This window comes from Acromyrmex echinatior, chromosome 5 (genome assembly GCF_024713525.1).
Source record: "Acromyrmex echinatior isolate Ae372 chromosome 5, ASM2471352v2, whole genome shotgun sequence".
NCBI lineage: Eukaryota > Metazoa > Arthropoda > Insecta > Hymenoptera > Formicidae > Acromyrmex > Acromyrmex echinatior.
In genome coordinates this window covers 5,366,677-5,391,943 of record NC_141856.1, presented here as the reverse complement: position 1 = coordinate 5,391,943, position 25,267 = coordinate 5,366,677, and the positions used below count along the sequence as shown (strand labels likewise).

Genomic DNA, 25,267 nt, shown 5'->3' with positions numbered 1-25,267 from the left:
ATAAAATATAAACAATCGCAGAATAGTATATTTTATTTACAAATCATAGCGAATTAGAGATTACATAGATATGAACAGTTTCATTTATATATAACTGTATGATACATAGAAAATATTTTTGTAAAAGATGTTAATTTTAACCAGTTCCCCAACTAGGGTTTCTATTTACAGGTGCAAGAAAGAACACTCGTGTATCATGCATATGAATGAAATAATACCTTGTTTTTTACCTGTTAAGTACAAGGGTTGCGTTATCTTTTGTAACTCATAAAGTATGAACATTACGCATGATACACGAGGCTACCGGAGAAAATTACAACAGCTAAATTCCTTCTGAAAGTTCTGCTCGTCTTTACAAATTGAAAATTTAACAAATCCCGTAGGTATATTTATCTAAATTTTATATCTGAATTATATATGTCTAATGAAATATCTAATGAAATACGAAGCTCGATCTGAAAAAGATACGTAATAGAGTATCTTTTATGGATATATCAATACTTAACGCAATGTATAATTATGTCTTTTGATATACTTTAATCTTAATGAAAATATATATTATCACCGTACAATTTTTCTTAATACCGATGAAGATGCAAATATATTGGAGGTTTATGCATACTTTGAATTTTTCTTGGAACTTCCTTTTTGCTGTGAATATTTATAACAAAATATAAGAATATATTGTGAATATTTAATACTAATTATAATAGTAAAGACGTAGACGAAAGGAATATAATTAATTTCATTTTGTCTAGTCTACTCATTTAGATTTTAGTTTAAAATCTTACGTCTCTACGCGCGATTTTATAAGTTTTATTAAATATGGTTAGAAAGGTTGCTATATCTGAACTCGAAATTTATCAAATTTGAGAGCAAGAGAAAAAGGAAAGAGTTTGTATATTATTTTATTATAATTAAATTGCAATGAATAGAAAGGAACTTATTTAACGCTATTGTAATTTTTTTCTTCATAGCCTCATGTATGTACATACATGTAATTGTTATCACATTATTAATGACAAGATAACTATAATGTGAATTTCTGTTATGCAGTATATAATTTATGATAGACACATAAATATACGAGTTTTGTCGTAAGGCAATATATAACCAAGTATTCTTTCTAACAAAACAATATCAATTAAAAATTTTATGATTTAAATTCAAGAATTACAAATTTGGATAATATAGAAACAGCTTATATTTTGAAGCAAATATTCACAGCATGAAGGAAATATTAAAAAATTCAAAATATGTATAAATCTATATGCATTATACATTCATATCTCAATTGTTATTATGAAAAATTATCAATACTTCAAATTAAATTTTTAACTGGTATTCAATTGTTTTATTATTAGAAAAAATTATTAATATACAAACTGGAAAATATTATCTTAGCTATGAAAAATTTCTATATTTATGTGTCTATAATATAAATTATACAAGATATAACAGGATTTTTCATATCATTTTGTCATAATGCGACAAATAATTTAATTCTGACAAAATAATATACAAATTCTTTGTTTTCGCTTTCGCTCTTTTTCTCTTTCTCGTTCTCTGTCCCTCCCTCCCTCCCTCTCTCTCTCTCTCTCTCTCTCTTTCTCTCTCGCTCGCTCACTCACCCCTTTCTTCCCCTCTCTTTCTCTATAATATTCACTGAAAGAATGCAATAATCTCAGACTAATATTTCATCAGTATTGAAAAATATTCTTAGTACAAAATTTTTTAGCCCTTGTTACTTAACTCGAAATGGAAATTGGATTATCAAGGAGGAACAATAGACTCTTTTATATATGATTTAAACAAAAATTATTTTTACGTACTCAACATTCAAAATAATCATGATGATCAAAATAAGATATAGCACTCTTGTACATGGCGTCACAAATGCCTTAACACGCGAAATTGCGAAAGTATCTGAGAAGGCATAAAAAGGCATGTTAAAGCGTTAAGGCATTTGTGACGCTGCACTGTGTGTACAGATGGGGACAGGAATATCTTGACATGCCTTTTCAAGCCTTCTTCTCACTTCTTCTTATACGTTCTTTTATATATACGCGTGCAACTTCATGTGTTAAGGCATTCCCTGTATGTGCACAAGTCTTCTTTCATTAAATAATATAGAGAGAAAAAGTATTATATAACTTTATGGCAACTTCAAAATATTACTGATACATATCGCTGTGTTGATAGAAAAGTGATACACAAAAATACAATTTTTTTTAGATGAGAGAAAAATGACTCTGAAAATCAATATATCTTTGTGGAAAAAACGATATATTTGTAGTTCACTTGTTCATATGGAAAAGTTATATAACTGTGTTAAGGAAAATATATATACTATAGGATTGTATTAAGGTTTCAAATTTTGAAAACTCATAATATAATTTTAAAAATCATATTATAATTGAAAGTATAATATGGAAGGAAAGAAACTGCATATTCAAACTATTCTAATTAAAATGTTGTTTCAATTCAGAACTGTAAAAATATTCTGTGTGAAAAGTTGGTAATTTTGTCTTATTTTTCTATCAATTCAGCACATAACTGAAATTTACATCAACATAATGGAATTTCTCTGCATAATTAATAGCGAATTCGATTGTATACACTAGTGCATATAAAGTCATCGTGCACAAATTAACATAAAGATGTATATTTAATATAAATATAACAAAAGAAACGAGTTAAATCGCGAAAGCTTCATTAGATTTTATTGTGCTGTTTAAAATATGTATTTTACACACACACACACACACACACACGCGCGCGCGCGCGCGTGTATACACATGTATCATTTAAAATATTTATATTTCATTTTTATACTCAAATTAGATTATTGTATAATATAACGGCTTTAACATGCACTGCGGTAATTGAATTCGCTATAATTCTTTAACGAAATATATTTGACCTAAATAAAGATTAGTGCAGCCATGATAACAACTCCCAAAAGTAAAGCGCCAAATTGTTTCAAAGACTCTTTTGTATTCGTTTCTTTTAACAAATCGGGCAGGATGGTTACTAAACCAATATGTATGAATCCTCCTGCAGTCAATGGTAATATCCAATTGGTTCTTTCCTCTGAAAAAGAAAAAAGATATAAATTAATAAATTCTACTCAATAAAATAAATTCTACGTAATAGATAATAGGTACTATTAGTAAGATTATCTATAGTATAGAAATATTATTTCCAAAATTATTTGATATAATGAAATACAGGTAAATGAAATTAATAAAATGTAATGTCAATATCAAAATTTTTATCGTTAAGCTAATAAAAGATGCTATATTATTATTAGATTAATTTATCTTGCATTATTTTTATCAAGTTTTTTATATATTATCTTACACTTAACAAATTTTTAAAGATATTATTTACCTAAACTACCAGAAAAGGAGACGGCTGCCAAAGCACCAACGACTCCACCGCCAGCCGTAATTAACTGTGCCCGCACAGCACCCCATTTGCTAAATCCACTTCGTAATAGAATAGCAAAATCGCCAACCTCATGAGGTATTTCATGCACCAAAATAGTGAACGTACTGAGAACACCTACACGGAAGGAAATTAGGAACGATCCACCCACGGATAAACCGTGAGTAAAATTGTCGAGGAAGTTCATTAAAAGATTTAGGTATCCGGGAAAGGCTTTGGGATCGAAAAATTTGCGAAATAAGTCGAAGGTGAATTTCTTTGCCCATGCGGTTAAACGATTAACAATATTGCTTGGTGAGCGTACGCATGGAGAGTCAACACGTGAAATCACTGATGTGAAGCCATTAGTCTTCGCGAGTTTCTTCAAGCAGTTCTTTGCCTCGTCAACCAGCGGACCATCATTAGGACATTCGCTTGCTAATGCAGATTTCATAATGTCAGCCTCTTTAAAACCATTCTTTCGTAGATCTTTGATACCATTCAACATTTGAGCAAACTCCATCTTACTGGATTGTTTCTCCAAGAATTGTACCTATCACAGAATACATTTGGTTATCAGATAATTATATAATATGTATATAGAGTGTCGCAGATTTTTTGGCAAAACTTTACCAGCTATACTTCAAATAAAAACAAGAAAAAAATGTTATATAAATATAGGCTCATAAATGCTTTATTGAAAAGTTATAACAAAAATACAAAAATAACAACGAATTATTTCTTTGTTCGATATTATATAGAAATAGATTGCTTATTATAACTCCAGTTCAAAATATTGTCCGTCGTTATAAATACAAAACTGATATCTAATGAGAAAAATAGAATCTATTGCATTAATTTCATCTTAATTTTTTTTAAATTATAGCAAATACATCACAAATTCTTTGCATTGATTCTTGATGTGTATTAATTCGTGTTTGATAAACTTTTTCTTTCACAGTTCTCCATAAATAAAAATTCAAATCGTGATATCTAGTGATTTTGGGGGGCCAAAGAATTGATCCTCCTCAACCTTATCTATCGTTGAGGGTAATAATCATTTAATTTACCATTGTCGTACTGGTGCTGCATAATGTGCTGGACAACCATTTAATTAAATCCATAAATTTTGATGAAATAATAATGGAATATCTCCTACCAATTCTGACTGCAATTCATTTTGTAGGAAATCCAAAAAAGACTGCAGTTAATCTTTCAAGTAAAAAATAAGGTCCAAGAGTATCTGATTATTGCATATTCCCGCTCATACATTACATTTGAATTGCTGTTGAAACCCTCTCTCTCAGACACTATGAGGATTTTCATATCTCCATTGATTATTATGCATATTTAGAACACCGGCTCTCATAAATATTGCTTCATGCATCCACAAAATATTTGACTGAAAATTATTATCATGAACTGCACGCACATACCATTCACAAAAACATATCCTCTTCTCATAATCTGTCGGTAAAAGTTTCGGTACAGGTGTGTAATGATATGGATATCTTTCCTATGTTCATCAGATTGTAGATCTGGATATTTATAGTTGATATGAAGCTCGTTGAATACTTTGTCCCGAATCATTGTCAAAGACGTTTGAGATTTTTTTCAGAGCGATTTCGATTACATATTGATCCATAAAATTGATGTTCTTGTCTTATACTATAAACCGAACCTGTTTCATAAATTCTTATGGACACTGACCGATGTGATACTCTCCTTTGAGGGAATTCTCTTACAACAGCTATAGCATTTCCATTACAAAAACCACAAATGAAATGCATGTCATCGCATTCATGAATCTAAAAGATTCGCGACATCTTAATATGAAATCATACAGAGTTCTAATGCATTATTAGTTTTTATTAGTTAACGCAAGTCAACGACCAAGTTAATGACCTCAATAAACATGTAAATATTCAGCAATGTATTCCTATGTTGATGAAATATCAGTCCGTTATCATTTTGTATTTTTGTTATCACTTAATGCATTTATGAGCTTTGTTTATATAACATTTTTTCTTATTTTCATTTGTAGAATATGTTGGTAAAGTTTTTCCTAAAAAAAAACTGGAATACCCTGTATATATAGGTATATATACATATACACATATACGAGGTCTGATAAAAAAAATAAGCGGACTTTTTGAATTACTCGACAATGGAGCGTCCTAGCGATGTGTGGTTTGCAGCATTACAATCGTTATAATCTTCCAAGTAACTTTTTAGGCTTTTTAAAAATTATTTACATCTCGTTTAGTTTCAAAGTTATTGCTACTCGTATTTGAGTGCAACATGTTTTAATGTTCGTGGCGATTTTCGCCTCGAAATGAATTTTTGCAATTTTTGCCTCAAGGTCAAACAATCAACCGTCAGTACTACGATGGCGTTTTGAAAAGATTGCACGAAAAAATTCGCAAAAAGAGATCACTTATGGCGAGACAACTTATAGTTCCTTCATCATAACAATGCACCTGCCCACTCAGTCTTGTCAATCCGCAAGTTTTGTGCCAAAAATCAGACGACTGTCCTCTCCCAACCTCCCCAGACCTTGCTCCCTGCGATTTTTTCTTGTTCTCAAAATTGAAATCAGTTTCCAAAATAAAAATTCAGTACGAGGCGAAAACTAAAATACGAACACTAAAATACGTTGCACTCAAATAGCAATAACTTTGAAACTAAACGAGATAACAAACAATTTTTAAAAAGCCAGTTACTCGGAAGATTATAACGATTGTAATGCTGTAAACCGCACGTCGCTAGGACGCTCCGTTGCCGAGTAATTCAAAAAGTCCGCTTATTTTTTTATCAGACCTCATGTGTATGTGTATGTATGTGTGTGTGTGTGTGTATATATATATATATATATATATATATATATATATATATATATATAGTGTTCCATAACTCTTAATTAATATTTCTGGGAATGAAGATGAAATTTTGAACTAACAAGTTTCTTTTCTAATTTTGGCTCAGACCAACTTATTACTGAGTTATTAACGATTAAAGTTGCTCAATCAGATTATGTCCAGCCGGAGTACGCAGAAGCGCAGCACAAAGCTCCTCGCGCTTACTGTACGTTTTCCCAATTAAAATTTTATTATAATTTTTCATAATAATGAAAAAATGGATGAATAAATAAATCAATAAATGAGTAGACAAATAGGTAGATTCATTTATATATTTATCTACACATTGATTTAGAGTGATTTAATATGAAAAATTATTTTATATACAATATTATATGTATACACTCATATACACAGAGCATCCTATTTTAATTGTCCCAGACAAATATCTTAAAAAATATATAAGATACAAAAAAATGTTTTAGATGAAAGAAGAACAATTTCAAAGACGTTATTTTTTTTGGACACTAAAAAGGTCCACCTCTACTTTTTAAAAAGGAATTGTGATTTTTTTTTATATTACATAACATGATTCTATAATTAAGTAATATGATTTCCTCAATTATTCTGCATATAAAAGTATTAAAATAGAAATATAAAAAAATCAATAATTTATTTTATACTTTATTCTGATACACATATTGATGAAATATAAAGTCTCGTAAAATTAATTTTTTTATAATTGCACCTTAACTCTTTTGTGAATGGGATAATGAAATTAAAAAATTGGTGTAAAGATGAAAACACATAGTTTTTTTAGAAAAAATATATAGGCAAAATATATAATCTTTTAAAGAATTATGTGTTTTTTTCAATACACCAATTGATTAATCTTATTATTTTGTATAGTAAGCGTGAGGAGCCCTATGATGCGCTTCTGCGTACTCTGGCTGGACATAATCTGATTGACACTTATTAATCGTTAATACAATAATTTACAATCAGTAATAATGGTCCGAAATTAGGAAAGGAAGAATTTTGAACTTTTAGTTCAAAATTTCATCTTCTTCACTTCCAAAAATAAAAGTATTAAGGTACAATTATAAAATAATTAATAATATACGATATATTTAGTATCTTATATGCAAGAATAAAGCATTTTAATATGCAGAATAATTGAAGGAATCATATTATATAAAAAAAAACACATTCCAAAAAAGGAAATTTTGTCTTAAACACTTTTCTGTTAAACTTATATTTCCCAAGATATTTAGGTGCCCCGACCTTTTTAAGACACCCTATATAAAAGTATTATATAAATTAAAATAAGTATATACATATATGCAGAGGAAAAAAGTATACATATATATACATATATATAGGGGAGAGTGGGGTAAATCGGACCTATTTGTAGTTTTTGCTCTCCTATAAGACGTAAATAAAGTTCGTAAAATTAAAGATATCGTTGAAAAGATCATTTAATTCTCTTTATTTTTGTTTCAGATAATTTTGACATATCTCTCACCTGTGTTGAACTATATAATGGAAAACGCTTTTTCCGATTCGATTTGGAACTATTGGTTCTCCTGGTCCAAACCGGACACTTCTGTTTTTATGGACTTTTAAATAGAATTTTAAAATATTTTAATGCATTTTTGTTAGTATTGAATGAAAACCAGAAATTTGACAGTCAAAGATAAAAATTTTATTCAGAAAAAAAATTACTGACAGTTTATATTATTAGAATTGAAGTCAATAAAACTCAATTAATTTGAGTCTGATGACTCTTGATATTTTATTGATTTAATTTCTTGAATTAGATCTGGTCGGCTGATCATCATCATATTACAACCAAGTCTATAGGTCATTTAAATTAAAAAAGTCCTATTTGGAATATATCCGATTTAGGCCACTCTTCTCTATATACACATAAGCAGCAGACTTTCAAAATTTCATTTTTTGAGTGCAAAATGGCATAGTGTTTAGTGTTAAGAGACTCATATTTTAAGTTATTCTACGATGTTCTGAAAGCATTTCTACACCACAAATTTATGAAAAAAATTTTGACATTCGAAATGCATTATGTCCTTTAACTAGAGACAAACAAAATGTATTTAACATTTTTAGCAACTGTTTAACAATTTTGTTGAACATTTCACATTTTACTGATTGGTAAATTATCATTTTCTACAAGGTGCAGTTTTCTTGTTGCTTTCTTTCTAGTTTTCTGAAAATTACAAATTTTGTACAAAACGTATTTTGAAAGTCTACTTCTCACATATAGTAATTTTAAATATTATAAATTATAATAAAACCTTTTTCTCATTATTTACCTCGGTTGTATTTTTCAAGCATTTTTTTAATACATTATTTTTCTCAGTGCTCGTCATCATGATACAATTATTATTATCCATTTCGTTTTCTTTATTCGTATCCTTGATCAGAGTTTCATCAGTCTGCTGTTCTACAATGACCGGGGCTTCCTCGTTTACAGTGGCAATGAGTTTTTCAACGATTACGAAGAACAGAAAAGCGGACAATACCCATAAGCCTGCAGGTGTAGATGTGTGATTATTTTTAGCTGCAAATAAAATACATAAAATTAATAAGTTGGATATAAATAAAAAGAATTCAAGAATAAGTCAAATGTTATGATTTATAATTAGTTCATATGAAAATGCACTTTATTTAATTTTCATTGCATTTGTAATATTAATAAATAAATAAATAAAGCTTTATATAGATACATAATTATATTGCTTTCTTAATGAATCTTTAGTATTCATTTAAATTACGAAATGTATCACCCTTTTCCACTAGTAACAAAGGCGTGAGAAATATAAAATGAAAGTTAAGAAATTTGCAATTCAAATTGAGCAATTTACATGGATATTATCAGTCTGTCGATCACCTCGAATTCCTAACGCGGTTTGGTCGGAAGGACATTTAATTTACGTGGACGCAGCTGGCAATTCAGATCTGCAACTAACGTACAATAGAGTTCGAAGTCGCCGCTTAAATCGTTCATAATTGCTCACGGTGATGCCCTTCGAGACCGCAGCTGTACTCTGCTAACGTGCAGAATGTTGCAAAATGCATTCGGAGCACATATGTAATACGCGTGCGATATTACATAGAACAATTCAGAAATACCAGATATTCACGTTCCATATTCGCGCTGAGCAGATTTCGCGATGACAAAAATATCAGGATAAAGGTTCATTGTAAACGATCTAGGCTATTCGCTATTTTCGGTAACAGTTTTTCGCTAATGTTAGTTTTTGCACGACATATACACCTCGTTTTATTTGTTCGTTTATTATGTACGAATATAAATTTTATACGTAATAAGATTTGTTTTTTTTACTTCGATTTATTATTCTTAATAAAACAATTCTATTCATTCGCGCGTTGTAATTGTCTTTTTTTTATATTTTTTACGATAAGGTCAATCTTATCAATAATAGGTGATATGCTGTATTATAATATCTTTTGTGATACGTTAAAATTTCCTTATAAGATAAGATAGATATATTTAATTATATTGTTGCGCACAAAAAAGAACACAAAATATAAATTAAATTACCTCTCATTTGAAATTCACTTTCAAATGCTTCCGGCAGAAGGTGTAGGAAAACATCGCCCAACAATGCGCCCACGGCAAAACTTAAAAGAATCTTCAAAGTGCCACCGTTTTCTGTAACGAAAAAAGTAAAATTAATATTTCACAAATGTGGATTTATTTTATACATGGATTAGACAAATAGAATATTAAAAAGAATTTTATCGATCTCGAGCGATTAGAACAAATGTTAATTAGCATTCTTTTTGTTCTTGGTGTGATAAAAAGTATGCTTAAAAAATGTAGAAAAATAAGAGTGTTCAAACAAATACAACAGTCTCATTAATTAAGTACCTAAGATAATTATAAGTTCAATGATAATTATGAGCTTCATATATTAGGAGTGTGATTTAGTTTTGAGAGTTTTGCAACAGATAGCGAATAATGTCAGTGTTGTCGAAAACATTCCAATAATAGCTATTATTTCTTAATGCTTTAATATTATTCCATGATATTTAGTCGTTTACTAATAATAGACGTAAACATCGTTTATACCATTTAAAAAATGGAGCTTCCTAAAGAACATTTTCGACATTTGCGTTGTTTTTGTTTTTTAATCAGAAGAAACAGGCTGAAGATCATAGAATTCTGATAGAAATTTATGGTGATGTTGCTCCATCAATTAAAATATGTGAATGTTGATTCTGTCGATGACTTCAAGTTAACGACAAAAGTTGGAAAATGCAGATTTACAAGTATTATTGGATAAAAATCCACCACAATCCATTTCAGAACTTGCCAAAGAATTAAATGTTGATCGTACAACAGTTATTAAATGTTTACGTGATTGTTTAAATCAGATTTTGAGAAAAAAAACCCTCAAAACTAAATCACACTCCTAATATTTTTCAATACACGGTCTTTGTAGTAGATAAAGATTCTTACTTCGCCTTTGGAATTATAATAGATTAAAGAAAATTTTGGAACGTATCTATTATAAATACATTAAAGAGAAAAAAATATTATGGCAAAAAGAATAAAATATGTGCGATATGTGAAAATGCATCGACGATGGAAATCATAAATCTTGTGACTAATCATATCGTTGCAAATATGTATGGTAGACGAAGATAAATCTGAAGCGAGTTTATACGACAAAATGAAGTATGAATGTTGTGTTTCATTGTGTGTACATCATAGAACTTGTACTTTCAATGCAACTTGCTTTGATATTATCTATGCATATTTATATTTAGGTCGTAAAATTTGCCAAGAATTTTTTTCTTAAAAATTGTCTGCATAAAAATCGGTAAAAATTTAATTCATCTTTCTGATTTCGCGATATTTATTATTATTACGCTATATTATTTAATAAATATTGCGAAGTTAGAAAGATAAATTAATTTTTATCGATTCTTATCATTGCCGCGAGTATGAATCGACGTAAAGTTTAAAAAATTTCTTTACAATTTCAGTATTGATTCGACCGTCCAATTATCGGTCTGCAAGATTTCTCAAAAACGATTTAACTTTTTCAAATTATGTTTCGGCAATAAATATCTTAGCTTTGCCGAGATAAAGTACGAGTCGAAAATTAGTTGAGTAGTAAAAGAGTCAAAAGTCAGGATTTTCAGTAATATAAGGTAAACCAAAAAATTTTTAATGGTAATTTTAAGAAGTTATAAAGTATATTCATATTTCGACATTTGTAACAAAATTCTTTTAATAATTACAGGCTTTTTGTTACACTACTTGGTTATATCCGCTGCAAATAATTTATTTAAATTATAATTATATAATTCACAGAAAAAGGAACAAATGATCGTAAATATCGCGATGCCAAAATTAATTAACTACTGTAAAGGCTAAAAATTAAATAGCGTAAAAAAACAGTCAATATCTGCAGTTTAGTATACAGTATGGAATTATAAATATAATTCTATAAATTATAAATATGAAATATATAATTATAACAATAAATAGTATAAAAAAAAAGTTAATATCTGTAGTTTAGCGGAAAATATGGTGAATTGTATAATAAATTATGTACATATGTGGCATGATGCACATCATATTAAACATTCATGATTAACTGTGATGGAAAATTTATATCGGGTATGTAAGTATAATATGATGTTCAACACAATTCATAATCAGTAATACCATTATATCTACTCTGTTATAGCAACTATATGAAGAGACCATTCGATGATAACCATTGTGATATCAATGCATGATTCATGGAGAAAAGAGAGAAAAAGGAATATAAATAATGTCTGAGTGAGCCTTGATCTCATTTTGACTATAATTATATTAGCGCTCATCTCTTGGCGAACTCGTCGACTACTGTTCTCGGATTGTAAAGCTTTGTTGCGAAAAAAAAAACATTAAAAATAATGTCTTACATTTTTTTCCTTGTGAAAACTTTAATATATACTCTTATGCAATCAAAAACTATCTTCCTCGAACATAAAACATTAATCGTTATGCTATTTATTTATCAAACGTTATTTATTTGTCAAATATTAAATGAATATCGCGATTTGGTTACTTGAAAATGAATTTTGGGTCATTATAACTTCCAACGAGACATATCAATGTGATGTCTTAAAAGTTTTTAGTAGATTTGTAGATATAGGTTTATTTATATCTGAAATAAATATTTCATAATGTTTTATCAATATTATTTCGTAAAAGCATCGCGTATCACTTTCATGAGCTGCGAGCGATGCACATACATCGCTATTTGTTATTCCTCATAAGATTATAGCTCAGTCTTAGGAAATAGTACTTATGATACGTCAGCATCAATTTAGTCACGAAGAATCAGATAAAGAAAAAGAAATAGAAGAATAAGCGGTTTGTCAGCAGTCAGCCAGTTGTAAATTCGTGTTGTCGATAGATCGACTACTTATCCGATATCACGACCTATTTCTAACAGAGACATATTACTATTACATTATGTTGATATTAAATTGCATCGAGTTTTATAAAATATAAAAAAATATTCAATTGATCTAGTTAGTTTAATTGGCATAAGAGACAAGATGTAAAAAGTGAATATGCAACATGCAGATAAGATTGGATAATAAGGATATTTTAATTCCACTTTTACAGTATAATTTTATTATTCTGTTATTATATTGTAATATGCAGAATGCTAAAATCAAAGTATCATAACAAGAAAGTTCTCGGTTAGAGATATGTATATTAGATAAACAAAAATCGAGAAGTTTTTAAATATTAAGTATTTTTATAGGTTTTGTCTTTTTGATTAAATGTTTTTTTTTTAGACAATAAGTTTGACAAAAAATATGCAACATATAATAATTTTTTATTAGGAAATTTTATACAATTTATATTATTCTCAAAACGCATTTTTGGCGCAAGAGTCTTGAGGCAAAAGCTCGAGTTTCATGACCTGTGTACGATCAAAAGCTGATTTACGGAATGAGCTTTGAGAGTTGGTCTTCTTCTTATCTCTCAAGGGAAACATGTGGCTTGCAACGCGAGGCATATGTATTTCATTTGAAATTCTACTTGCAAACATGTATCGTGCATGTAACTGACAACATAACAGTGGCGAAGTGGTTTTATCTTTTGCATTTGTTTTCTGTGAGCAATTGCTTACTGCGATTTACGGTGATAAGCAGCACGTTTCTGTGTTAAAATACGTCATCGTACAAAACTAAAAAAAGGATACGTAACTGCATCCTATTGCGCGACATACGATAAATTTGCATAATATTACGGGGAATTTTTCTGGAATGCATGTACGGTATGACATAAAAATATTTTCATAAAAATCAGCATGACTCGCATTAGTCGTAATATGCAAAGCGAGACTTGGATTTTTTTACTATGCAAGAGAAATATAGATATATTTAATAGGTATAAATAATAACTAATAGAGTATTACTTGGATTTAAATAAAAATCATAAAATTTTCAGGGAGATCAATAATTTTTAACGAAATAGAATTGACGTTTCATTCACAATTGTTGTCTCCAAAGAAAGCTGCAAGCTTTTGTTTACTTCTGTTCTTGCCATTGCATGACTCGCGATGCGTACTTGAAAATTTATCGTGAAGGACATTTTACATGTTGCAATAATCATACGCATTGCGAGAGTTAGACTTATTACCGTCACTTCTAAAAGTATGCAATTAATTTATTTCTTTTAATATATCGAGCTCTCGATATATTAAATATATGTGCCAAATTTATTCTTCTTCTATTGATCAAAAGTTAATGTTAAATAATTCAAATTTATATAAATATAAAATGGTTTAATTTTGGGATTGCATATTTATATAATAAAAACGAAAGAAAAAGCGAGTCATGCTGATTTTTATAAAGATATTTTTATGTGATACCGTATTCCAGAAAATTCTCCATAACATTGTCCAAAACCGTGTATTGTGCAATAAGGTGCAATTACGCATCCTTTTTTTTAGTCTTATATGATGACGTTTTAACAGAACGTGCCGATTATCCGTAAGTCATAAGCAATTGCTCACAAAAAAATGCAAAAGATAAAATTAGAAATTCTGTTAAAATGCGTAAAAATGCAACAAAGAAAAATAATAGATGGCTATTTGTAATCAAGGAATATAATGACATACATGTTACAAATTCATAACAAATGTCAGAATTGCTATCAAAATAATTATTGCACAATGCAATTAGTTTAGGAATTGCAAAGAATATGAAGAATCGCTGTAGTTGAATTTTTAAGATATTAAAAGTCGCGTTAATAAAATCAATAATAATATAATTACCAGAATTATTTTGTAAATATAATAGAAAAATTTACGATATGCGAATATCAAAATTTTCCGATTTAATTTCGGAGCAAAATCATGCGCTTTTTTTATTGTATACATGTGTATTATTTTAAGTATTAAATTTATTGACAATAAATTATAGACTTTTCCATACTACATGACAAAATTTTAAATTTAATTTTCGTAACATTTAGAAAAACAAAGCAAACGTAAAAAACATGATAATTTTCTAATTTTAGAAAATTATCTTAAATATTAGAAACGTATTTTCATATTGTCTTGTAAATTCAGTATATCGGTAATCGAACTATTGCTCTCTTCACAAGATTTATATAAAAATTTACATCTTATTGTTATTAATTACGCAAATCTATTTTTGATATTAATAAATAAATTATATTCTTATACTTTAAATTATGTTCTATTTTTTTATCTATACCCTCGATGCGGATGAGACTTCGTGATACATGATTGATAAATAAATGATCATCCTATGGGATTACGGAATAGACAGTGCAGAGATTCCAATATTCTCGAGAAGGTGATAATACGAAAAATCGTAGCAGAATCATAACAATAGAATTCTTGGGACTTAGAAGAAGGCCGCAATGTATAGAACTGCGACGGCAAAATCTTTACATTTTTATCAGATGTTTAAAAAAAAAACAAGTGTATGATGTCTCTTTTCAATGTATGACAATTTCTTTTTTATACACGAGGATATCATTCAACAGATTACTCTGACACTTAATTGGCAGATTAAAAATGAATTACATAAAAACACGCAACTTTTTAATGTTTGTCAAATAAGATTCATAATATAAAACAAATTTAAATTTCTATCGGAAATTTCTAGTGAAATAACTATTGTTAAGAGGCTTTCTACAATAAACCATTACCTAGTTTGAAGTTATATGCCATAAGAAGTCAACTAATCATAGCTGAAAATATGAGAAGAATAATCAATTATGATTGGTTAATTTCTTATAGTTTAAAATTTAAAGCTTAGTTAATAGTTTATTATAGAAAACTTATTAAAGCTTTAAAAAAAAAATTTTATACATCATGAAGATATACTAGAAAATTAAATATTTATTATATAAAGGAAATCGAATGTCTTCAAGAATTCTGTCATTATTATATATTGTAATATATATAATTATTCTATATAATTATTCTGTCATTGATTATATATTGATTATCCTTTATCCCTTTTATGGCGGTTTCATAGTGCGTATAACTGATAAAAATTCCAAAGTAATATCTCGGCGCATCTTGAGAATACAAATATGATAACTGATTACCATATACAATACGTGATTAGAATAAGAATCGTTATATTTTTCTTCTAAAAGAATAACATGCTGTAATAATATTGACATATGTATTGAACAATATGCAAATTAATACTACGCTCGTTACATTCCCTTAATTTGCATTGTAAAATATAGAAAAACATTTAGTTACTTTTATTATATTTTTGTATTAAGATAAATCGATTATAATTAAAATTAAGAAACAATAAGAAAATAAGTAATTAAAACGTTTGTGGTATTTAAAGAATTACATGATAATTAGGCGTAAGTATATAACTAGCGATAAAATAACTTCGTTATCTTTATATAGCTGTCATAAATTGATTATCAAATACCGATAATAAATCATATTCGATTGTAAATTGAAAGAATTGTGGGATTAAAAAATTAGTTGAGATATCAATTAATTAAAACTCCCTAAAAGAACAAATTTAACAGATGATAAAGTTAAGGTTCCTGACTAGTAGTCGCCGCGATCAAATTGAAATCGTGACGTAATGAGCAAAAAATAACACGTTGAAGTGGCTTGCATGCCATTTGTAAAAAAGAGAATTTACAGGATAAAATAAAATAATGAGACTTCGTTTTAAAACAGTTGCCAAAGTAGATGCTTTTCTTATCCCTCTTGACAGTAAGTATTCCTTAAAAACACGTAAAAATGTAAGTTAAAGTCTATTATATGTCTTTTACGGCTACTTACTAACTGTCAGAAGAAAGAATAAGATTAGCTTTTGCTCAAGTGTTTTAATGCGTTCTCATTATTTTAGTTTAACGAAATTCTTTTTGTACAAATAACATGCAAAAAACTTCAACATGTTATTTTTTTGCTTATGACGTCACGATTCCAATGTGACCGTGCTTAGTCAGGATCCTTAAAAGGATAAAGATTGTAGTATAGATTCGGCATAATACATAAGAAAATGAACCAAAGCCCTTCATTTCATATTCTGATTGGTTGATTCTCTTATGCATTATGCAGTGTTATGCAGAAGTCTGTTGCGGTCTTAAGTTTACATCAAGAAAGTTGAAATCAATTGTTTTAGCGTTGCAGAAATATGTAATGTATGACCTCCCCCCCCCTCCCTGCGATGGCAATAACTATTAGACTGGCGCAAATGTGAAGTATTTATCGATCAAAGTACCAAAAGTAGTTTAACGTACAGCATTGATGATAAGTTGATGAGCAAAGTTCACGACAAAATCTATTAATGTATAAGTTGGCGTGTTCAATAAAAGACAAAATTCGTTCTGCAATCCGCATTGTATTTATTTAAAGAATTGTTGCAAGGAAATGTAAAATAAAAAAATCATTTAAAAGTTTAATTAATTTTTTCTTTGAAATTACTATCCCTTTTTCAGAATAAATATCGATTTAATCGGAATGCTAAACTTTATCTTTATAATATCGATACAAAAGATAACTCACGGTATCGAGAGACGAATCTTAATACATATAAATCTTCTTGTCATTTTTTTTCTTTAGATTGGTATCGTTCGGAAGATCAATTAGATAAAAAGTAAAAAATATTCAAGTGTAAAATGATTAAAGTATTATTTTTAATTAAACTGACTTAAAAAAAAAACACGCCTTAACTTCTTAACGTGATACGAACTTTTCCACGAATTTAATTTCATCTAACGACGAAATGAAAATTTATCTCTTTGGAATGATTGTAGTATACATATAAAAATATAATATTATAAGATTTGCGATAACTTGCACTTATTGCGCTTAATAAACCTTGATAAACTTGAAATTAATTTTAAATACTTTAATAGACTGCAATCACTGTTAACATTTCAATTTTAATATTTTTTAATTCTTAATTGTTTGATTTATTAATTTGATTTATTAAATGAACAATTAAATTAAAAATTTATTAGTTTAATTTGTAGAAAAACCTTTAATTTTTAATACTATCTATCTAGAATCGATTTAAATAGATTTACATGTTTGGTAAAAATTTGATTTTAATTTTGTTGAAATACTTACACGCTTTCAAATACAAAATTGGATGCAAACTTTGTGAAATATCTTTTGAAACGATGTAAAAAAGTTTGACGATGTTCCGGATTGACGCGCGAATGAATCTCGTCACCGCGCCGGTACGCAATTTAATCGTTGATAGAAAAAGATCGATGTTGTAATACAAGTTTTTATGTTCGTGTATTGAGGAAACGAGAGTAAATTCTCGAAACTTTCTACATTTGTACGAAACTTCGTGCTGTTAAAGTTTGGCGATGTAACGCTGTTAATCTCACGCATATAACTTGGAATTGCCGCATCGTTGATTTGGAAAATACGAGATAATAGAGAAAGTTATGATATGCTGCTCCGACGCGGACATAACTGCGGTATTATTCGCAAAATGAGAGAATAACCCGATATATCTGAAATTGAGAGAGAAATGTGAGAATCTCCGTAAAGTTGGCACTCCATATTTTCAAAGTTTTTAAATAGAGTTCTGACTTTAATTATAATAAAGTTTCGATTTTTCTTCAAAGAGTTTTTAGAATTTCTGATATATTTCGAAAAGAGCCTGAATCGAAATTGTGATACATTTTTAAGGATAGTTTGTGCCTACTTGAATGCTTTATATAATTATAAAAAATTTATTTTAATGATATTACACTTATTAACACCTTTTTTAACTTAACTCTAATTTTATAAAGTTTATTTCAATGCACATGAAGCTGCAAATGTTCCCTAAATTTTGATGATACTGAAGGTGCAGGAATAAAGAACAGACCTTTAAGTGTTCCACAGCTAATAGCTGCGTTGAGCAGAAAAAGCAGCTTTGCAACTGTTGTAAAATTCTTGAATACGATTGGTTTATATATTTAGATATAATAAGGAACTAAGGACAAGACCAATCATATTAAAGAATTTTACAATAATTGCAAAGCTGCTTTTTTTGCTGAACGCAACCAATGACAATCTATATTTTGATGATATTATACTTATTAACTCCTTTTTGAAACTTTTAATTCTGCAAATTTAATTTCAATGCTACCTCAAAGCTATGAAATTAAAAGTGTTTTTGTTTTAAACTGCTAGATCAAAATTTTCATAGGATTCATAAATACATTTTTATTTCGGATTTCCAGCATTTTATTAAAAGTTTTGAATATTGCTACAAGAGTTCTAACAAAAAATTTTAACATTTGAGACGCTAAAACTAACACTAAGAGTTTTTGTAATTTTCAATTGCAATTCCTTAATTTTATTCGTGTTAGAAACATGTTTATCTAGTCAATTAAAATCACTTACTCTTGATAAATTCGTTGTTATGTTGTACGATCAACTTGGGCGTCTTAGCGAATAATGGATACCACTTATCGTCTCAATTGTGAGAAAACAATGTGTTATTTATCTCCGCAAAGAGAGGGAAAACTAACGGATGCGAAATAGACATTTCGCACTGTCGTATCGACGTGATTCGCGTGCGAAAGTTAATTAAAGTTAGCGATGGTCGAGAACACGATAGATTCCAATTGTCGCTATTATAGATTCGCATCCACAAATTCGTGAAACACTATCGACACAAATGGAATTTTGGCGAAACGGACGCATTTTCGTGAAATATTATTCAGATGTGAATTTTATTGAGAGAGGTATGATTCGACACGATGTAGAAGCTTGAAATTTTTGACGTCGATGTATAGCTAACATACGTTTTTGTATAAACGAGCTGTAGCTTTGAGAAGATATTTTTCACTTTTTCAAAGCTATCATGGAAGATGTATGTAACGCAGATACATGTGCGAGACAGCTTCCTCTTTTTTCCGTCCAGCTGCGACCGTACAAAAGCTTTGTGTATAGTTGTTTTTGTCGAATTACGATCACCTTCAACTGAAAGAAATTCTGAACGAATAACTATACCAAAACAGTCCAAGTTTTCGAACAAGTACATGTGAAATTTACGACGTTATAATTTACAATATGTTATCGTATAGTATTGTAATGAAACAATTAAACAAACGAAAAAATAGATATATTCTTTTCTTGAAAAGAGTTTTTACAGAAAAATATAAAAATGCGCAATTCTGTCGCTTTATGTCGTCAATGTAGCGTTCATTTTTGTGTAAACGAACTGTTAGAATTTTTGAGATATTTATCGCTTTTCCAAAAGTATTGCGGAAGGTTCTAAAAAACGATATTAAAAACTACGTGCTGTATTAAAATAATGTATACAAAATTATTTTTAGCTATTAATATGCTGTGACATGGTATTCAAATCGTACAATAAATATTGTAATAATTCATCGAATGGAATTAACTTATCGATTTTATACCACATACTAAACCAATTTTCAAGTTGGGGGAGAGTCGACATCTTTCGAAATGTCATTGAACCTCACGGATGTTACTTATCAGAATGATAAATAGAAATGAACTAAGAGCGTTATTATATTCATCAAATTTGCCATTATTTCGCAACTCTTAAATAGTAAATGTATGCTGTTTTGTTGGCAACTATCTACAGTTATCGTCAACAACAGACTTTCCGTTGCCTTATGCGTAGTTAGTAAATTTCAACATGTGACGATACCGATCTCTTTTAAACCAATGCGAATGCAGCTATCATAATTGAATGATATCTAATTGCGTACAATAAAATTTTGCTGGAAATATACATCTATACATATGTGAAGCCATTTTTATGCTTTACATGCAACATTTCTTAAACAAATTAAATAGCTTCAAATTATTAGGTGTTGGAATTAATTCGTAGCGTTTTACAAGTGATGGGAAGTACTTTCATTAATGTATTTTTTAATGCTCATGTGAAATAAATAACATTCTTTCATTAAAAAACGCTACGAATTAATTCCAACACCTAATAAGTAAGTTTACAAATTTTGTAATCAGCCAGAAACTATTTCCGGTTTGTGCGATAAATTAATGCCACAATTAATTTTATCTTTCCATTTCCCAACATTTTCTGTTATTCTATCTCAGCATTGAAACAAGTATGAGCATACAATTATATAACAATGTCTCTTAAATGTAGCCTCCGGATCTGCATTTAATTAACATGTTAAGCATGTTTACGAAAAAAAAAACTGTATTTGAATGTGTTTACTTATACATTGACATAATAAATATTAAAAAGTGAAATTTCGCTTGTATTTTATTATATTATATAAATAGCGTATTTAAAGCCATTCCATTTTTAATTGCGTTTCTCTTGTGAAATTTTTAATTTCGTTCTTCGCGAAAAGGAAAACTTCAACAAATAATCGCTTCGTTGTTGCCATTAAGGAAAATGCAACTCGTTTTTATTATAATAATAGAATAGTTATATATTGACAAATACCTGCGGTTTTTCTACAATCCGAAGATAAGCAAAAAATGTCGAGTTCAATAACGGATTTTGCTATACAATAAGAATACAACAAAAATCAATTATAATATAGACGAAAATAATTTAATTTATTCCCTCTCGTTTCTATCATGTCTGATCCATTAAGTTTCATTATTTATTAGTTGTGTTATTTCTATCTTATCTCGTAATTGTTAGTTGCACAGCAGTAAGGATCGTAATTTTTTGAACGCAAAGTTACGAGGATTTTATTAAACTATATGCTTTGTATGAAGTTATCATATCTTCTGTATCAGAGGTCATTAGATGTTAACAATAACATTTCAGCTACAATTAATATTAAGTTTGAAATGTGAAAATACTGGAAAGCACGGAAAATTATTAGAATTGTCATTTCAAATTTAAAAAATAAAGACAATCGAACTAAGAATAGGAACTTTTCAAAGTTAAATCAACATCCAATTTATGCGCACATTCCGAAAATATTGTAGAGCAATGCGAGGAAATTTGGAAATCTATATATATTTGTAAGACTTTCAAAGCCAAGATAATTGAATTTCACAATTTCAACCACAGTTTATCGCATGGCACAACTTGAACTGTATACGATGAATCAAAGGCTAATAGTTTTTGTCAAGATAATCACGCGTTATTAACGAGAATCGTAACACAATTACTAATCTATGATGCTAGGAAAAACAAGAATAACATCACAAAACACGTTCCACCCTCCTATTCTACGACTGTGTAAATATGCGATAATCACTACAACGATCTTTTGTGCAGCACATTGTGTGTAAAATTCCTCAATAGTTTTATTGTGTATAATATTAATCGGTTTCATTGTGTATAGCATTATTCAGTTTTTCAAAAAAATTATTAAACGAATAAATTAATATATCGAGAATTTTCGAATTTATATAAATTTTGTACGTATAAAGCGACTTATTGATACAACCAATAACCAGACATAATAGATATAAACTGCGCAGTTTCAATTTTAACATCTGTATTTCGTTAGAAAGAATTGAATCATATCAACATCTCTCTTCAAAGAAGAGATAATTCATGCTATCTCATTTTTTTCTAAACCGGTAGTAATATTCCCCATAGGAATGTGTAATCTATTCTTGTATCTATGAGTAGGACGAATTTTGTTCCATCAGGAAAAGCAGTGGCGTCAGATATTGATATTAAGCTTATCTACTTTGATAAGTATATCTTAATAGGGAATCCGAATGCCTCGTATTTTTTTATATAAAATATAAGTTACACTTATATTTCACACGCAATCATTAAGTTTGTAGCCACGTAATCGTCTTCAATTCTTCAACTTTTTCATGAAAACAGCTCATCGACTAAAGTCCTTGTTTTTCCCGTTCAATATTCGATAAATTTCTTACGATACATATACATTAATCAAATATTAATCTGCGACACTACGTCTATGAATATTGAAGTATATCGTCTTCCTAAAATTTTTATTCCTAAAAGTTTTGTCATGGATTTTAAATTTTAATACTTAATTATTTTTAAATGTGTACAACGAAATGAAAAAATAAATGTTAAATTTAATTTTCTGTAAAATTTTTATTAAAAAAAATTTTTATTAAAATTTTTAATAAAAATTTTACACGGCTAGAAAATGAAACTTAATATTCATTTTTTCATTTCGTTGTACACATTCAAAAATAATTAATTATTAAAATGGAAAAAATATGAAATCCTACAAATGAAATCCCACACAGCCTTATACGATCAAAACGGATCTTGATGCTTAATAATATTTTACATGAATTTTATATACATTTTCCAGTTTCATATGCAATTTGCGCGTCGATTATTTATTGGTTTTAAAATATAGTCTTAAACTAAATACGATTTAAATTAGTATACAATTTTAAATAAAGAAGACATCGTGTAATGGAATAAAGTAATTTTTTTAGAATCTAATAATTATGCTCAACCTCTTATTATTATAGTCTTGAATGTCTTTGTTATTTTAAGATTGAAAGTTTAAACGTTTAGATATATTTTTTAAACTATTGTAAAGAATTTCTTATAAAAATATCACCCTAACCAAAATTCGAATCTTGACTCATTATCCGGAAGCAAGTATTTTCACCAATAATCTAAAAATTTAAATAACTATATTTTTTTTAATAAAAAATTCCACTCGATCACAACCAGAAATAGAAAAAGTAAAAGATTTTACTCGGCCACAGAGTCAAAAGAGACTACGAGAGAGAGAGAGAGAGAGAGAGAGAGAGAGAGAGAGAGAGAGAGGAGAGAGAGAGAGAGAAGAAGGGGGGAAAAGGGGAGAGAGAGGAGAGAGAGAGAGAGAGAGAAAGCCATGAACTAAACTTGATAGATTCCCTCTTCTTCGTTAATTATATCTAGATCTAACTGAATTATGTAATTAAAAGTTATTCGGCAAATTACGAATCAAGATGAACAAGATAGAACGAAAATTAGATAAAACTTCCTCTCGTGTTGTGCCATCTATAAGACAATAGATAATAAGTTGCACGAGAAAACAACTAACCGCCAGTTTTCAAATCCACACCGTCCTGGATGGGGATGAGCCATAGGGGAAAGATACCCGTGAGACCGACCATGGTGCTACCCAGCAGGGAGAATATCCATGGATTATACGAGAAATATCCCACGATCTCGTGCCAAGGCAGCCATTCGTCGGTGCCTCCGAGGATGTCGCAAGACGGCGGGTATTCCGCGTCCGTGCAGTTGTGGGTGCACGCGTACGACGCCACGGCGGCCATATTTGTTGTCGTATGCTCTGTCAAGAAAGATCCTCGCCGTTCCTCGGGAGAGCTCGTGCCAGGAAACGGGTTGTCGATAATAATAAACGTCGATGTCAACGCCTAGCCCGAACGGGAATAGCCTCTCGTGATGAAATCACGCACGTGGACAACGTCGAACTGATGACGAATCGAAGAACGAATCTCCAGGTGCCTACCGGAGAGATAACCTCCTCGTTTGCCGAAACAACACTTCTCGCCTTGAAGAAGACGATGTTATCGTCGCAACGTGATCGATGAAGTTTAGATTACAGGTTCGCAACGACAAGTGGAAGAGACATTCATCATAGCCGTTATTTGTTATTTTGTTTTTCTTTTCAAACTCTCATCATCTCCAGAATTCTTCTCCACGTTGACTCCACACCGCTCGTCTATCGGATGGATGGAATTTCGCCGTAGATGGTTCGTTAAGACAACGACCGTCGAGCGACCGACTAGCCTACACTGAGGACTGAGCACGGACGCTTCGAGTCAGGACGTCGCCGCTGCCTACCGCTTCGATGGTTCTTTCCGGTCCGTTGTTATTTCATGCCGTCGTGTCGAGTCGCGGACAAAGGCACCACCGACGCCGTGGTGATTAAATGCGCGCTCACGATCTCGAAGACGCGCGTCGCGTCCCCTGTTACCCGCACTCGGTCGCTCTCGTTTTTCTTATCACGCTGCTTCCGTGCTCAATTAGATTCGCTTCTGCTTCGCGTTTGATTGATATCACTGTATACTGCAACACCACGTCGTAACGACTGACTGCGACTGACGCGCGTTGCGCCGTAGACGGCCCCTTTTATAGCCTGCCGGAGCGAGAGGGAACGTTCGTCGGTTCGTCCGATGTGTAGGTTAGTTTATACGATGCGAGAGCGGACTGGCGGAGTAACGGAGAGCATGATACGTCGAACGAGAGAGAGGAAGAGAGAACGTTGCGATCGTGAAGCGAAGAAAGAGAAAAGAGAATTTGCGGGAGGAGAGGGAGGAGGAGAAAGAGCGAGAATGTGCAGTGGAAGAACGTTCGTTCGAGTTTGATAGAGGCGCTGCTTTTCAAAAACGGAAACGCATTTGATCCTTTATCATTTTTCATTATTCAATCTTTCTTTGATATCGAACAAATTTAAATGCAGCTCGATCTTTTGTTTTTTCCTTCAATTCTTTACTGCCTTACTCAGAAGCAAAGAGATT

General features: G+C 29.9%; 1 protein-coding gene across 1 annotated transcript; it reads right to left on the bottom strand.

Moving 5' to 3' along the window:
- Nucleotides 1–15: 15 nt before the first annotated feature.
- Zip99C (Zinc transporter Zip99C) lies at nt 16–24,904 on the bottom strand. Its single transcript, XM_011068038.2, has 5 exons — nt 23,824–24,904; nt 9,874–9,984; nt 8,621–8,868; nt 3,394–3,982; nt 16–3,093 (listed from the first exon to the last, which is right to left on the bottom strand). Exons 1-5 carry the CDS (start codon nt 24,056–24,058, stop codon nt 2,924–2,926), a joined length of 1,353 nt encoding a protein of 450 aa, XP_011066340.1. The 5' UTR covers nt 24,059–24,904; the 3' UTR covers nt 16–2,923.
- Nucleotides 24,905–25,267: the final 363 nt, after the last annotated feature.

Excerpts from the sequence above, each read along its gene's own strand:
- Zip99C (XM_011068038.2), bottom strand. The coding sequence starts at position 24,058 with ATGGCCGCCGTGGCGTCGTACGCGTGCACCCACAACTGCACGGACGCG. Across the intron at positions 9,985-23,823 it reads TGTGGATTTGAAAACTGGCG|AAAACGGTGGCACTTTGAAG; the intron begins GTTAGTTGTTTT and ends TTTTCGTTACAG. Across the intron at positions 8,869-9,873 it reads AAGTGAATTTCAAATGAGAG|CTAAAAATAATCACACATCT; the intron begins GTAATTTAATTT and ends TTTTATTTGCAG.